This window comes from Phacochoerus africanus, chromosome 11 (assembly GCF_016906955.1).
Source record: "Phacochoerus africanus isolate WHEZ1 chromosome 11, ROS_Pafr_v1, whole genome shotgun sequence".
Lineage (NCBI taxonomy): Eukaryota > Metazoa > Chordata > Mammalia > Artiodactyla > Suidae > Phacochoerus > Phacochoerus africanus.
The window spans coordinates 31,120,689-31,138,439 of NC_062554.1; the positions used below are offsets into that span (position 1 = coordinate 31,120,689).

General features: G+C 35.1%; 1 protein-coding gene across 1 annotated transcript in view; it reads left to right on the forward strand.

The window, feature by feature from the left end:
* Window positions 1–13,518, forward strand: part of CNTN5 (contactin 5) — a 435,777-nt gene extending 422,259 nt beyond the window's left edge. The window contains exons 22-23 of the mRNA XM_047754347.1: window positions 7,204–7,372; window positions 12,061–13,518. Of these exons, the coding sequence (XP_047610303.1) occupies window positions 7,204–7,372; window positions 12,061–12,164 (273 nt within the window). The 3' untranslated portion in view covers window positions 12,165–13,518. The remainder of the gene's footprint in view (window positions 1–7,203; window positions 7,373–12,060) is intronic.
* Window positions 13,519–17,751: the final 4,233 nt, after the last annotated feature.

Below are 17,751 nucleotides of genomic sequence, written 5' to 3' on the forward strand. Positions count from 1 at the left end.
CAAGCTGTGGTGTAGGTTGCAGCTATGGCTCAGATCTAGTATTGTTGTGTCTGTGGCCTCAGCTGCAGCTCCAATTAGACCCATATCCAGGGAACTTATGCCATAGGTGTATCTGTAAAAAGAAAGAAAGGAAAAGAAAAGGAAATATCTGTCCTAATGCCCAGGGATATTGAATTTGATCTTTTGGAGGAAGGCAGTTGAGCTATCTCTGTACCTTCCCTTGGTTCTCTTCTTTTGATACCCTTCTCCTCATCCTCACAACTTATATTCCAAGGCAAATATACCCTTCGATGATCAAGGGTCACAGTATCGTCAGAAATGGTGATAGCATCCAAAAACCAATCTAATACCATTTGAATTATCTCCTCAACCAAACTATACATGATTGAAGGCAAGGCCCCCATCCTACTCAGCTCTTTATCCCCAACACTTCTAGAATGGATGAATAAATTAATTTTGACCCAACTGGAGGGATTTTATGCAATTACTCATGGGTGTATATTACTGTCTGTGTGTTAAAAGAGCAGTGGTTTCTTTAGTTCAAATCCCAGATATGTAACTTTGAGTTAGTTGCTTAACCTCTCTGAGTTTCCTTTTAACTTCCAACAATGAAAAAATAATAACATGTCATACAGGATTATTTTAGGGATTAAATAAGATAGTTTGTTAGATGCTTAGCATATACAACATGCTCATTGAAAAATAGCTACTATTGTTCTTGTCTTTGGAGGCAGTTAGGTGGAATTTTAAAATATTTTAACAGAAGAAAAAGATCTTTAAAAGTTGCCTGCCAGTTCTGTCTCAATGTAGACAGCACAAATTACCTAGAATACACTGCTGGGGGAAGAATCATTCACGTGGTCCATCTGAGTTGTACAAATAATGACAAGTAGGCACACCTTGACAGACAATTTTTTTCTTCTGTTCCTTGAAATAATTGTACCTCCTTCTGTCCCCGAGAAGGAAAAGCTGGTTCCTAAGAAAGGACTCTGCTGGTAACAAGTGGAGTGAGACCTCAAATCCTGTTCTTCTGCACCTGATCTTATCACAACTTCTGATGGATGGGTTAGCCCACAGTGAGAGACCTACTGGCAAGAGTGACACAAAGGGCCCCATGCGGGAAGTGAGACTTAGACAGATGAGTGAGGCTTAAGGTAGAGCCTGGATTCTGCTGGGAAGGTCTGTTTTCTACAGGGCAGGTGACTAAGGCTGAAAGCTCCTGCTGCCACAGGCACAGTGGCAGGAATGTGACTAGAAACAATAGCTGTGAACAGTAGCTTATAAAAGGGTGGAACTCAGAGAACACCATCTTGAACTCCCTTTTCTGAGCATGACTTGGAGAAGAACTACCACAGCCTAGGTAGTGAAAGAACTGTACCATCTGAAGAATGATGCACACAAATACACATAAACACAGAGTTGCCAGAGCTGGACATGATACTCCAGGGGAGAAGACCTCTTTGATTACTAGTATATCACCCCAAACTACTGCCAAACCAAGAGTGGCATCAATGTAACAGTGATTGTTACATTGCAACAGTGTAACCTTTTCTTAAGCATAACAGTGTGTGGCAGTCACAAAAAAATAACAAAAGTAGGAACATGTCAATATACCAATTATTTCTCTTTCCACAAGGTAATCTGGAGTAGACTTGACCCATTAGGACTGAATTTACCCCTTGGGATTCTTGGAAATTTTGTGGTATAGGACTTCCTGTTAATCAGGGCAATTAACTGTAACATCAAAAACTGTAACATCAAAAAGGGAAGTAAATTTACTTTTACTTTGTGTCTTTGCCAAGTTACTTTACTTTTACAACAAAAGGGATCACTAGAAATATTCATGGTAAGTTTGAGGTTGGAAACTGGGAGTCAGTGCCTGAGGTTTAAAGTTCAGGGGTTGCGTGTCCTGTCTTTTGCATTATGTCCAGTTTAAGATGTATGGATTCAGAAAAGTCCTTATCTAGAAATTTTCCAGATTGTGAAATGATTAAAAGTGATATATATGGAATATGGATTTGTTCCATAGACTTGATCCAAAAATAATCCACCAAACTCTTCCTTTTTTATAGTTCAGATACTACATACAGGATGCAGTCAATAATATAATAAAACAGCAGAATTTGGAATTAGACAATCCACTTTCTAAGAAAGCATGATCTTATTTCCTTACTTCATTTCAGAGAGTGTCAGCAACATATGTGAGGACATTACCAGAGAGGATATAATGATAAGGGGAAATTTTGTTCAAAGGCATTAAAAGAAAAGGGACATCTCCCTATCACAAAATCTTATCCGCGACCCCGAAAGTGATCTAGAATATAGTGAAAGAATGATGAAATTGAACCACATGTGACTGTGTCATGGGTACACCTTAAAATTGAATCCATTCAGATAAATGTGAAATTTCCCACTGCTCTTTGAGACTGTGCAAGAAAATTGGGACTTCTTGGGAGTTTTGTCTAAGAAGTCCAGGTTTAATGGTAATCCTTTTAAGACATACGGCTTCTTATTAGCAAGGAAAAAAAAATAGTAAAGTGAAAAACCAGAAAAATGCTGGAACATAATCATCTTTTGTAGACATGGCTACAGATTATTTGCACTTAAATTAGATAGCTTCCCATCTAAAAGTCTGAATCAAATTGGGGAGTTTATATGCATATTTATCCTTTTTTTAATGTTTAGGGCCACACCTGTGGCATATGGAAGTTCCTGGGCTAGGGATCAAATTTGAGCAACAGCTCTTGTCCTATGCCCCAGCCACAGCAAAGCCAGATCCAAGCCACATCTACGCCGCAGCTTGTGGCCACTGAGTGAGGCCAGGGATTGAACCAGCATCCTCATGAATACTCTGTCAGGTTCTTAACCCATTGAGCCACAATGGGAACTCCTATTTACCACTTCTTCAGGTCAATTAATGTGTATCAGAATCAGCTGCATATTTTCTTAATACTTTATATGTAAATGATCAGGAAAGTGAAATAAAAACATCAAATAAATTTCCTAATTGAACTTCTTTTTCCCAAATAAGTGGTTTTAAATGAAGAAAACTTTGTTTTTATAATTCCACTAACTTGGGGTCTGAATCTGAGTCCTTATTAATTTTGTCACATGTTATGTCTGTTATTGGCCCTTCCAAAGAAATACCAATAACAAAACTATAGACTAAGGGATATTCAGCCTTAATTCTCCTTCATGATCTTGAGAATGAAGAATGTGTTCCTTTATATTGTGAAAAAAATTTACCAAGATTACAAAGTAAAGCAGCCATCTTATCCCCACATTAGTCTCTTCATGCAGACTTAAATCTCAGTGAAAGGGAAAATAAATACTAAATGCCCAGGGGTATGATTTCCCTCTGCAAATATTCCCTTCCCTACCAAGAGAAATTTCTATACATTCAGAAAATACATAAGCAGGCAGGAGGATTTCAGGATAAAGGCTATAGGTTATCTACCAAGAAAACAAGTTCTTTTGAAGTCTACATCTAGAAATATATTTTCCTAAGTATACAGCCCCTTTACCATACATCTCCCAGCTCACCTCTACTTTCTGCTATTTGACTATAATATGATCCAACAACAAGGACAGAAATTTGTTTGTTTGTTCCACCTAGATATCAGTTATGGCCTGCCAGACTCCTGAGATAAAAGCATATTTGGATTGATAACTCTTTTCCACAGCTTGTGGAATCATGAAGCCCTTCTTTATATGCCTCCAGCTTCTCAGGGAGCTTAAAGTCTATGGCCATTCTAGTCTCCTTGATTACCCATATCTTACAGATGTTCCTTTATCTTCTTTTCACTCCAAATATGGAACAGCCTCTTTCCTGTGATCCCCACAAGTAAAACAGAAGTGGCTTGTATAATACCAAGGATATACATATACAAAGCTGTTATGGGAATGTCAATGGGAGAGAGTACAGTGAAAGGCACACCATACAAAAACTGAAAACTTTGGAAACATCTGAAAATTGCCCAAAGGAAGTCCTGTTCTTAGAAGTCCTTGTGGTCACCCTACAGCCAGTAGCTTTTCACTGGTACTTGTGCCTCCCAACTTTTCTTCACCCAGATTCTATTATCTTGCTGACTCTTCCTCACCCATCCATTGCCACTGGGGCTTTGGACTTCTTATCCTCTATTTTGAAGAGCAATCATCCCCATTGACTATCCCCAAGATGCTCAGCTGTAAAAAGGTCTTCCAGTTAATAAGAGCCATCCCCACAACAGCACTTGTGGGTGAATCCAGCAAAAATGTATTCTGCTGGGGTTGTTTTTTTTTTTGGGGGGGGGGGTAATTTTATTTTTTTAAATTATTTCCCCAATACAATTTTTTTTCTACTGTACAGCATGGTGACCCAGTTACACATACACGTACACATTCTATTTTCTCACATTATCCATCATGAGTTTTTAAGCACACTTACACCACTATTGTTACCATCAGGCATGTAGACTAAACTAGCCTAGTCTATGTAGACTAGATCATGCCTTTGAGACTAGCAGTACTGAATTAATTTTTTAATTAGGATCATCTCTTTAGATTACAGACTACTCTCAGCTTTTTATGCAGAATTTGAGAACAGTCTTGACAGTACATTAGACAATATTCCTCATACCTAAAGAAAGCCATCATCACAACTGCCAGTCTGTACATGTCCAGATTCTCAAAGTACTCCATGGTCTCTTTAATGTCAATGACTATTTCTGACATGTCTTGATAACTCCTTGACTTTCTCATATTTCTCATTTGCTTTCATCTTTTCTAAATCAGGATTTTAAAATGAGCAAAAATTCTCTAAATCACCTAAGACTAACCATTAATTTAATGTATCTTTTCACTTAGTACACTTACTTACCAACTCAGAGCCCTATATCTCCCTGGATGTATTGGTAAAAGCCACATTTAATCTCAAATTCCTTTTGCTAACATTAACTGATATTTTTCCTGCCTTTACCTTTTGTTCCTAAATCTCAACTGATCCACAAATTTTTCTTCAATTCTGAATTTTACAGCAGCTTTAGATATGCATTACTAGCTGCATTTTTCTTTGTCATAAGAATTGTAATTTATTGAACCATAATAACAATGTCCTCTAAAATAGTCACTCCCCTGCCAATCCTCACCAATTTACATACTTTTTCATTGCCATAAATTTGCTTTCTAATTATCTCATGTGGATGAACAGAATTCTAATTCATTATGCTGCTACAGTCAAAATGAGAAGCATAAATTCTGCTACAACTGTCATTTTTTAAAGGGAAAAGAACCTGCTATTGACATCCTCTGAGAAGTGTTCCTGATTCCCCAAGTCTTAACTAAGTACCACACTATTCATGGCTAGCATCAAATATGTTTCCCATTGCAATAAAGTGCACTTAGGTGCATTGTTTATCTGTCTCCACTGTTAGACTGTAAGTGTCATGAGGACAAGACCATGTGGTTTTACCCTCTAATGAATGTCGGTACATGGCACAGTGTCTAACCCACGTGAGATACTCAGTAAAACATATGATGATGATCTTACCACTTCTCAACTGCATTGAAACCACAGCATCCATCCCTATCAGGCTTTCAGTAGATAAAATTATCATACATGTTATATACTTTTACAGAGAAGCTGGTTCTCTCCCCAGACCCTGAAGTAAATTTAAATTAATAAAAGATAGAGAATGTGAAAAGGAAGGAGTATACATTACCAGAATGCAGAAAGGAAGATCAAATACAGGCAGGCTTCAACATATAAAAACATTGCATTTTTTAAAGTTTTTTTCTTATATGTAGGTTAGTTCAAATTCAAAACACATTTTTAATAAACAAAACCTATAATAAGTTTGTGTCTAGTCTCCCAAGGCAGTTCATTTTTTATGATGCAAAAGAAATGCTGACCATTAACAATGAGCAATAATAGCAACAGATGAAGTAGCCTTCTGTCGATAAGTTCACCCTGCATCAGAGCCTGTGCTAGGCATTTTACATGAATTTTCCGAACAAAACTTGGAAATAGATGTTATTATCTCTAGTATACATTATACAAAGGTTAGTAACTTGCCCACATTTACTCAGATAGGAATGTGTAGGAGATTGTTTTTTGTTTTGTTTTGTAGGATTGTTTTGAATCCAGATCTGTATGACAGCAAGGCTATTGTTCTTCCCATTATGCAAAGAAATCATAATAGTAACAATTATGAAAAAAGCACAAAAACAATGATACTGAATAAAAATGCATTTGAAAACTACTACTACTTGACTATTATACATGCACACAAAAAAGTTGACTAGAGGCAAATGAGTAGAAGCAGTATAATACAGTGAAATGCCTCTCACCTGATCATCAGAATACTAATATTTCAATGTAATTTATTTTACTACTAGCCATATGATCTTGTATATCATATATCTTCTGAAACCTGTTTTCTGACCTGTAAACACAAGATAATTCTGCATCCAAATTGTAGTTCTAAAACTGTTTGCCATGAATATATGTGCAGTTCTAGAACCAGGAACAGATATCAAAAAAGCCTTTGACAACTTTTCCACCCAATGTATCCAAATGACAATTCACCAAATAGCAAAGGCAAAATAAAAATAAAAATACTCAGTATAGTTTTAACTTTTCACCCATCCTTTACATTGTTATGGATTTATTACTAGTGTATTTAACACATTTTCTCTTTATTCCATTCAAATAATTAGAAAATGACAGATTTGAGTATTCCTTCAGGGTGCTATCCATTTTAATAACCAGAAATAAAAACTTTTATTCACCTACCCCTTCCATAACTACTTCTCTAGCCTCAATTTCTCACTATTCCCAAATGTCTTTTCTCCATTCCATACCTTAATGCTATGCTTCTTTATTTTTAGATGTATGTATTTTTCAATCTTGTTTTATCTCTTTGTAGAATTATTCTCACCTTCTCCAACAGCGAACTATTTATCTTTAAACATTTAGCTCAACATCACCTTCTCCTAAAAGTCTTCCCTAATCCATCAGATGGAATTAAACTCTCTCTTCTATATTTTCATAGCCCCTTATGTATGCTTGCTGCATGTAACACATACATGGCATTTGCTTGCATTTCTATCTACACTGTAAGCTCCCTGTGTTTAGCTCAGAATGTGACATACAGAAGGCAGTCAATAAACATTTGGAACCCTTGATTGAATATCAAATGTTTACACATCTGTTATTATTCCTAGGTTTTTTATAGGCAAGAGGGTCACAGCAACAGTCAAGTCATTGAAACACAGAAACCTCAAGCAGTGGTACCACTCCCTGATGCTGGAGTCTATATTATTGAAGTTCGAGCATACAGTGAAGGAGGAGATGGAACAGCTAGTTCCCAAATCAGGGTCTCATCATATTCAGGTAAGTTTTGACACAATAGGCTCAATTCTGTGACCATTTACATTAGGATGATGTAAATTCATCAAAATCAATATGATGGGTTGCATGGTTCAGAGATTTTGAAGGTCCTCTTTTCTCACTCTGATTATCATACCATCCTTCCATTAATACAAACCATGGAAGCCTGCCCGTGATCGTGGAATTTCTACAAACCTAGAAAGGAGTTCACATCTTCATTAAAAAATCTTTATTTGTGAAATACTCCCTCTATGTTGACCTCAAGCAGTACCTTGCTGGCCATTTTGGCTTTGTAATATTGCTTTTAAACTGGTTTTGCATTATTAGTTTGATGTATCTGCTTCTCTATTGTCATGATTGCCTTTATCATTAGGTAGTAGAAAGTGAGGGATAGGAAAGTTTATGTGGAATGCTTTTTTTTTCTGCTTTTTAGGGCCACACCCATGGCATATGGAGGTTTCCAGGCTAGGGGGTCTAATCAAAGCTACAGCTGCCAGGCTACGCCAGAGCCACAGCAACACCAGACCCAAGCCACATCTGCAGCCTACAGCACAGCTCACGGCAATGCTGGATCCTTAACCCACTGAGCAAGGCCAGGAATAGCACCCGCAACCTCGTGGTTCCTAGTCAGATTTGTTTCCACTGCGCCATGACGGGAACTCCCTGGAATGCTTTTGAAATTAAAGTCTGATTATGTTTATTGATTTCAAAATAAATTATAGGAGTTCCTGTCATGACACAGTGGAAATGAATCCGACTTGGAACCGTGAGGTTGTGGGTTCAATCCCTGGCCTTGCTCAATGGGTTAAGGATATGGGGTTGCCGTGAGCTTTGGCGTAGGCTGCAGACACAGCTTGGATCTGGCATTGCTGTGGCTCTAGCATAGGCCGGCAGCTAATAGCTCTGATTGGACCCCTAGCCTGGGAACCTCCATATGCCGCGGGTGCAGCCCTAAAAAGAAAAAAAAAAAAAAGAAATTATAAATGTCATTGAATATCACTGTTTGGGTTTTTTCCTGCTTTGTTAAAATATAATTGAGATAAACATTAAATGTTACAATGTATAACTTTAAAGTGTACAATAGTTGATTTGATAGAGATTGCAAATATATACTACAAAAAATATAGCTAATACCTCCATCACATCACATATCACATCATATAACAATGTTTTTGTGATGAGAACATTTAAAATCTACATTCTTAGCAACTTTCAAGTATTTATTAGAGTATTATTAATATTAATCACCATGCTATATATTAGACCCCCAGAATTTATTTGAGCATCAGTGTTATTATTAGCAATATTAATAATTTCTAGCTCTTACTGAACCCTTATGATATGTGAGGCATGATCATAAGTGCTTTACCTATATCATTTCATTTAACCTTCATAACAATTGTATGAAGTTGGTGGCATTATTCTTGTTTTATAGAGAAAATTGAAGTAACTTGCCTAAGATCACACTAAGTGGAAGAACCAGGATTTAAACCCGCTGCCATCATTATTACACTAATAAGGAAAACTAATTAAAGAAGGGAGATTTTACAAATTCAGAAAGTAACAATTTCATTGAGGTAGTCAAAAAAGGAAACAAAAGATTGAATTAAATATACAAATCTCTCATAGAGAAAATATTAGGCAATTTTTATTAAAGCCTTGTATAAAAATATTTAATGTATTTTTAATTAATGAGTAATTATAGAATTATTTATTGAGCAATCATTCTCAAGCTAAAGGGCAGTATCTGATGATATTCTGTAGAACGCTGAATGTGGCTTTGTTATATTCAATGTATTGCTCAACTTAGGTTAAGACCAGAGGCATTTCTTAGAAATTTTTTTTGATGCCACAAAGTGAAATAGAAGGAAAATATAGTGGAAAAAATAATAAGATAAATTAAAACTCTGAGGAAAAGCTATTGACATAACACTTGTCAATAAGTATATTCTTGCATAAAAATACAAGATGAGATAAAGTTCCTTACTGGGACAATTGATAAAACTTGAATAATGTCTGTAGATTATATTACATATAGGAACATTAATTTCTTATTTATAAAAATTGTACTGTGGTATAGAAGAAAATATCTTATTTTTAGGAACTGAATATTAAAGTAATTAGGAGTAAAGATATATCTGCAACTTATTTCAAATGGTTCATGAACAATGTATGTATTTATAGAGAATAATAGAGCAAGAAGATAAAATGTAAACATTTAAGGAATCTGGATGAATTAATTCTTTTATTCTTACAACATATTTGTGTATTTAAATTTATTTCAAAATAAAATGTAAAAATAAAAATAATAAGATACGGAAAATCTGACTTTTTCAGAAATTCGGTGAAAATTCTGAGAATTTAAATATATTGTAGCCACACAAAAATGGAATATGCTTTATGATTATTTTATAAAATTATAGTTTTAAGAGCAAGAAAGGTAACAATGTCTCTACATTGATTAGTTCAAAATTGAAATTTTCAAATTTTCAAGAGCACATTGAAGGACTAAAGATTATTTCTAAAAAGTGAAAAAGATGACAGCGCTCTTCTTTCTTCACAAGTTGCCAATTCCTAATAACAACTATACAAAAAGCATTTACTGAGCTCTGATCATGTCCTTTGCAATGGGCTAGGTTTTTCCATATATTATTTTACTATTTTTAATATTTTATTTTATTTCATCCTCCTAGCACACTTATGAGTTAAGTATTTTATTATTCTCTGACTGTCCAAGCTTTCTTTCAACTCTAACACAGATTCTAAAGCCCCAAGCTTGAAAATAAGTATAAACACCTTAATTCTCCCATTTATATTTTAATTACCTTATAACTTCTATACCATAAAAAAGTTTCAACTTTTATGTTTTAGTTAATAACACTTTGGCCAGTGCAACCCATTTCCTGAGGTTTAATAAAGTGAAATCTCATGGTATTGTCTATCTCAGACCCATAAAACATGAACAACAATTTGTTTCATTCTTATCTTTTCCCAGAAACCAAAAGCCTAGGAATTTGAATGACTTATTCAAGTGAAACAGCTAGTTAGTATTATTTCTGGGACCCGAACTGAGCCCAATGTTTGCTGTTTGTGTTTTGTTTTGTTTTGCTATATTGAAATAGCATGTTTTTGCTTTGTTGATTCTATATGGAATTTGAGATATAGACCCTACTTAGCATTCTGAAAGTGAGGTCTTTTTTTTTTTCTTTTGTAGAAGTGTCATGTAAATTGATTTAACAAGGGTGCAGCCACTCTCAAAGAAATAGAAAGAATGTTTTCACAGATTTATTAAGCATACAAGTACCATTGCAGTGAGTCATCGTCATTATGCCATTCTTATAGCTCACATGTGGCCATATACATCGCAGTGACCGCGTTTTGTACAAGCCAAAATATACGTAACTTTCTCCAGTATGTTGATTAATGGGTTTTATTAGTGTTTTAACTGAAAAAGTTTTCAGAGGAAGAAGATTTGCTACTTCGAGTGTGTGTATGTGTGGTTTACCAAACAAAAGTTTTTTTCAGTTCTTAAGCATCCAGAAAATAAATTTAGACTCTATCCTGTAACAAAAATCACACCCAGAATCCTGTTAAACTCAATCTGACCAAAGAGAATAACTGGCCAGAGGATGATTCCAAAAATTGGTTGGCGCATTTTATTATTATTCTATCATTATGCTTTTAATCAAGGGCAGTTATTCTTTTAAGAGAGACAACACATAAGAGCATCTCTTTCCACTTAGTGCATAGCTCAGTGACTTTAAACAAGCTTCATAGTTTTTCTAAGCTCCAGTTCCATTTGCCAACAGGAATAAATAATAGCTCTTATTGCATAGGAGTGTTGTGAAGATCAAATGAGATAATGTGTATTATCTTATTATGTGTATGCTTAGCACAGTACTTAGCATACGGTAAACATTCATTAACTATCATAATGATACTTCAGAAGACCTCTAGCTTGAAGAACCATTCTTGAAGTTAGATCTACTTACTTTGTAATTTATGAAACTATCGATACTTCAGACTAATCCATTCAAATCAGTGAGTTTAATCATCTGCCAACCTAATGCAGCAACTATATACAATTCTTTTGTCTAAAGAAGGAAGAACATCTCCTGGCCAGAAATAAGAGTAATAAAGCAGGTCTCTTTTATTAAAAGAGGCAAAGAAGCCCAGTTTGGCATGAGAATCTGGAATTTAAGCCTGCACAATTGAACTAGTCAAGTCGATACAAGACCTGCAAGTAAATTAAATAAATATTTTATTATTAAATTTAAAATTTACTTAAATAATGAAATTATCAATTCTCATTGCCAAAAATGTTTGCCCATTATTTTTATACCATTTCCTGAACTATGCACTGCAGAAATTATTTTTTTTCATATATGGAATTTGGGATATTTTTCCATTAGTGCATCATTGTTGAAAATTACACTGTCTCCTAATTAGATGTAGTTGTTCGACATGGCACAGCTTTTTTTTTTTTAACCCAGTATTCCGTACACACTTCTGCCCTCAATATACCTTTTGGGAACCCCGAACAGCATCTTATTTCATAAGCATAAGGAATGCTTTCATCAGAAACAGGATTAGTGCTGCATTTATTTTCCTTAAAATATCTAAAAACAACTCTTTCTAGCTCAGGCAAAACCAAAACAATTTTGTCCATTTAATGTTTCTCTTTTTCACAGGTGGGAAAATCACTAGTGCTCAGTCAACCCTCCACACTCTCTCCACGTCCTCATCATCAGTAACGTTGCTTTTGGCACTGGTGATTCCTTCAACCTCTTGGTGAAAACTACAGACTTAATTTGTTTTTCTTTGCTTTAACTTTGATAACAACAGTGAAGAAAGTATAGTGTAAGTGGAGACCCAGGACCTTGAAATGAGCATTAAAAACATGGAACTACACATGGTGCACTTATAGGAGGTTGGGAAGCATAGTACCTATCCATCAGGTTTCTCTTTGGTTTTTGTAAATGAAGAGGACAGTTCTTGGTCCAATTAAAATATGCAGATTGTATGTAATGAATTTTTGTAAACAAAGGTAATTTCTGTCAAATGTATTCTTTACTATTTTTAGTATGTTGGAATTTGATTCTATATCCGATGACCCTGAGTGTGTGCCATCCATTCGTTAAACAAGTGGTCTCTAGCAGATCTATTTCAAACACGAATACAAAACTGAGAATGAAAAATGTGCTCAAAACTCCAAGTCTACTGTTTATCGTTTTTCCTTCGGCTGACTATTCCAATTGGCAAACCAGCAGGAGTTATGAAGAAATACTTCAGTTGTGTGCTCCATTATAGGATAAGTACACAAAAGTTTCCTTGAAAAATATTATAAGATGGCATAGTGAAATAGCAAAATTTGTCAAAATGCCATTCTATATGCATCCCTAGAGCAAGTTATTAGGGTAGGGAATAAGCCATTTATATTAGTGCAAGGTAAATAGAAAGTGAGTCCAAATGAATTGAAGTGCTGTTGTTTTTCATCAAGTACTATGTTACCTAGCTGCAAATATAGTAAATGTTTATTTTTAATAACAAAAGATAATTTAAAATCACTATATATATATATATATGATCACTAAAAGCTGCAGAAACTGACATGCTGCCAAGGGTGCTAACTTAATGAATATGGGACAGAGCGTTCCCATTTCCCCACCTACTGCCAAAACAGGTATTGAATTAGGCCCAAGGTTTTCTTCTAATTGCAAATAATTTTAAGGACAATGAACATTTTTTCAACAAGTAATTATGCCTACATATAGCCTGTGGACTAAAATGGTTCAAGCATAACAAATGTTAATTTAAAAAAAAAACAGTTCCATGCATACATGCCATTAATTAAATCTCACTAACTATTCAAATAAAGAGGACCTCCTGGATAAATTGATTTTTTAAAATTAAGCTATGTATGGAAATATGGCCTCAGCACAGGGTCTGAGCTAGTCCAACCAGCCATACACTGCTGTAGCGGTGATACCCATTTGTTACTGTGAGGAGTCCCCTTAAACCTAAGTGATCCTAGATAGTTGCTGGAAAGTGAGATGAACGTTTTCTCTGTGATGGTAGTATACAGAAGTTCTGAGAACATGCCAGAGCTCATATTACACCAAAAATAATTCCTGAAGGATAGTTATTGCAAAGTCATATTCAAAAAAAAAAAAAAAAAAAGCCCAGAGAAACTAGTTTTACAGATGCTGTTGATATAAAACCAAAAGGAAGTTTCTTTTCTTTTCCTTTGTGAAATCTAAACCTGTTCATTCTACTCTCATCTTCAATAGTGAGCCAAAGGAAGCAATACTGAGATCAAACTGCTGCCTCTAGAGGTTAATCCTTGTAGAATCAGAAGAGAGAGTGAAGTTGAAGTTCCTGTTTTGAACAGCCTGAGAGATTGTGTTGGTTACTCAAGCTCTTTGGGAGCAATTGTGTCCAAGACACCACTAAAGAAACAAGAAGTCATCTAAAAGACTATGTTAGGTAACAGATTATTGTAGTAAATTAGCACAGATGGTGAATATTGAAGCTTGTGAATAATAATGACCAAGTGACCTTCCTTGAGCACCGCCTTTGGAGTGGGAAAGGCTGGACTTTGCATGCAGAGTGATGCTAATTGTTCAGCAAGCAAACTGTGAGCTCTCCTGAGTTATAGTATAGCTTGCAAGAGCAAATTTTGCATCTGAAAAAAAATGCAGCAAAATATTAAAGAATGGGCAATAGTTTTTACTTCATATTTGATGAGTCCAACCATTTCTTCATTTTCCATAGCGTTTCCTACTAGATTTAGTGGACTTTAAGAATCAAGTTATTACTAAAACTCATAAAATAAAGCCCAATGAAATCTAATGTCAATAGATGGAAAATTCAAATTAATCAATATTTCTAAGTAGCTGATGGATGGTGTATATCTGACAGAATATCTAAATGTAGAATGTCTGATGTATTCTTACAGGAATCAGCGATATGGAATGTTTTTATTCAACATGCAGAGTATGTCTTTTGCATCATAAACCTATTAAAAAGCAGGTTTTAAGTGTTTATGTACTTATCTATTACATACTTGTTACTTTGTAGAAAGCAGAGCAGCACTCCTGATCAAGGTATATGATATTAACTTTTTCTTGGATGGGATAGTAACCGCACAGTCTTAAATCACGAAAGAGACTGTATTTTTGTATAATGTCAGTTGAACTATGAAGAAAAAGAGACTCCTCATAATTAAAAATGTCATGAAAGTGAATGTTTTGCCTACCCAAATGAAGGTACTGTGGACCCCATGTCAAACCGTTAAATATATTGTATACAATCTGTATATATACTATATATAATGGTATATACCATGTGGAAGGCACAGTCAGATAATAGTTCTGTGTACTGTTCTTGTAACATTAGATCTTTTTAATAAATAACTCTCTTTTTATTGACTTTTATCTTCTCTCCTGTCAACTACATGAATAACATTACTTATTTTATGAAAACCACAATATGCTCATAATTTTGGTAGCGTTTTCATGCTGAAAGCATCATTATGTTAGGACTCTACATGCCGCTACAATTTTAGGTTCAAAAATCTTCACAGAGGTCCATGGCAGTTCCAATTTGAAAACTGGAAGCTATGTCAAAGAATAAAGCAAGCAGAGAAGCAAGTAAAAAATGAGATAAATTCAGAGTTAAACTCATGATTTATTTCTTCTCAGGAAGGAGACTTCATCACATGAGTTTTGCAAAAGGTTTGTTAAATCTGTACTTCTGCTTTTGTTTTAGGAGTAGTATATCCCAATCTATACCAGGTACAATTCTCATAAACAGAATTTTTGTGCTCTCTCTTTAGTACTCCCACATCACTGTGTCCACCTCTCTATTATACCAGCAATCACATGATGTTACAATGATTTGCATAGAAATGTTTCTTCCCCACTGTCTAGGTTATAAGACCCTCCAAGGGAGACGATGTTACTTTATTTTAGAATTTCTCTCACCAGTGCCTAGCATAACACCTAGCCCATAGGAAGTGAGAAATTGAATTGAATTAATGAATTAATGTTTGATTTTCAAATTTCCTTTAGAGCAGGCTTCCAAAAGCCTGGGTGATCATCTAAACCACTTGGAAACCCAAACCTTCTAGTTCTGATTCAGTAGGTCGGAGACAAGGGAACTCTCATTTTCAAAAATCCTCTCAAACAGAAAATGATACAACTCCATTGAAGGGAACTTGGTAATAACTAATAAAATGTTGTATGGATTTACCCTTTGACCTGGCTAGTCCACATCTAGGGATCTCTTCCTAAGATTGACTGAAAAATATACAATTTTAGGTGAATAAACAAGGGGCAGAACAGTGAATATAGGCTCCTTTAGGTAAGAAGCAGGAAAAATACAAACAAATATTCTAATATTCTCTAAAAAAAAATGGAGACTAAACTAAAAACTAATAAAAAAAGTATTACCTATTAAGGAAGAAGAGCATGAGATATGGGAACAAATATGCAGGCAAGCTCTTCCTCAATGCACTTATTTCACAGTTTTGAGTTTGGAGCTATACGTAAAACTAGTGTTTTACATTAAATTAAAAATCAAAAAGAAAAAAAACACCTCCAAAAAATCAGAATAAATGGGAAATAACTAAACTAACTACATATCAAGTAGATGGTTGATAAGTTTTTCTTTAAAAAATTATAACCATAGAGGTAAGTATTTCAGTTCAGTATGTTGACGGTTTGGGAATGTCATTTCCCATATCATGCCCCTAATGGGACGTGCATAGAAAGGACAAAACATCTGCACACACACACCTACTTTTATTGGTCTTCTTGTGAGTAGAATAATTTGTATAACTGTTTTTGAACTAGTCAATATATGAAAAACAGTATTAAAGGACTATACTTTGGGGACAAGAGAATAGGGAAACAAATATAAAATGAAACCTATAATCTTTGACTTAGAAATGTCAGTATGAATGCACAGTTTATTTAATATTTTTCTTATAAATGACCTGTTTATTAGCTTTGTTCATTGCAAAGGTCTACAAGAACAATGAATTCCTGTCGTGGACAGATAACTCAAACGATGAATAAACAATGCACAAATTGTGGCCGCCAAATTCCATTCACTACTAAAGGGAACTTTCCTGGAGAAATGGCTGATTTACAGTCTAAGCAGGAAATGTACAAGAAGATATGGGCTTGACTCCTTGTAAAGCCTATAAAGGCTACCAGGTTTAAAGGTTCTAGTGGAGACTTAAACACTTCCCATTAGAAAAGATGGGATAAGAAAAGATGGGATAACTTGAGCTCACAAAGATCAAAGACAGCAATGGATTAAAGCACACATAATATTTTAAAAATCATTAATTCACACTAATATATGTAAAAATATTGATTATCTTTACTGAATGCAAGATTCATCATCCTGAGAATTGTTATAAAAATATGAAAAAGGGAAAGAAATATCTGTTTTGCCTTTCTTGTAGGGACTATGTTCCAAGATAATCAAATAATTCATGAAGGATAGCTCTGCTTTATAAAATAATCACAGTTAATACATGCAAAAGGAATGGTCGAATTAAAAAAATTATAGGCATTCCCATCATGGCTCAGTGGAAACGAATCTGACTAGGAACCATGAGGTTGCGGGTTTGATCCCTGGCCTCACTCAGTGAATTAAGGATCCAGCGTAGCCATGAGCTGTGGTGTAGGTCGCAGATACAGCTCAGATCTGGCATTGCTGTGGTTGCGGTATAGGCCCACAGCAGCTACAGCTCCAATTAGACCCCTAGCCTGGGAACCTCCATGTGCTGCAGTAAGGCCCTCAAAAGACAAAAGACAAAAAAATTAAATAAAAAAAATTTTTTAATTAAAAATAAATACTTTATCCAGGCAATGATAATCAGTTGGTATTAAAACCGTTAGGTAAAATGCAGGCAAAGGACATTTCAGCAGATATGTCAGGCTGCCATCATCTCAACTCACTGATTTTAATATCATTGAAAGGGAGACACACTACATCCTGATATGACAGAATAAGATTTCCACAGCACTACCTCTTTAATACTCTTACTTTAAAAAAATGTTACCATGAACCTGAGTTTATCAAAACTCTAACTGCTATTTAGCAAGAAATGCGGGAGAAAAAAAGAACTTAAATAATTCCACGGGAGAGAATCATCTAAATCCTAAATATGGGATATTGCACAGGACAAAAGACTCAGGTCTTTACAAATAAATGGCATGCACATTTAAAGTGGAGCAGAGGAGTTCCCGTCGTGGCACAGTGGTTAACAAATCTGACTAGGAACCATGAGGTTGCAGGTTTGATCCCTGGCCTTGCTCAATGGGTTAAGGATCTGGCGTTGCTGTGAGCTGTGGTGTAGGTTGCAG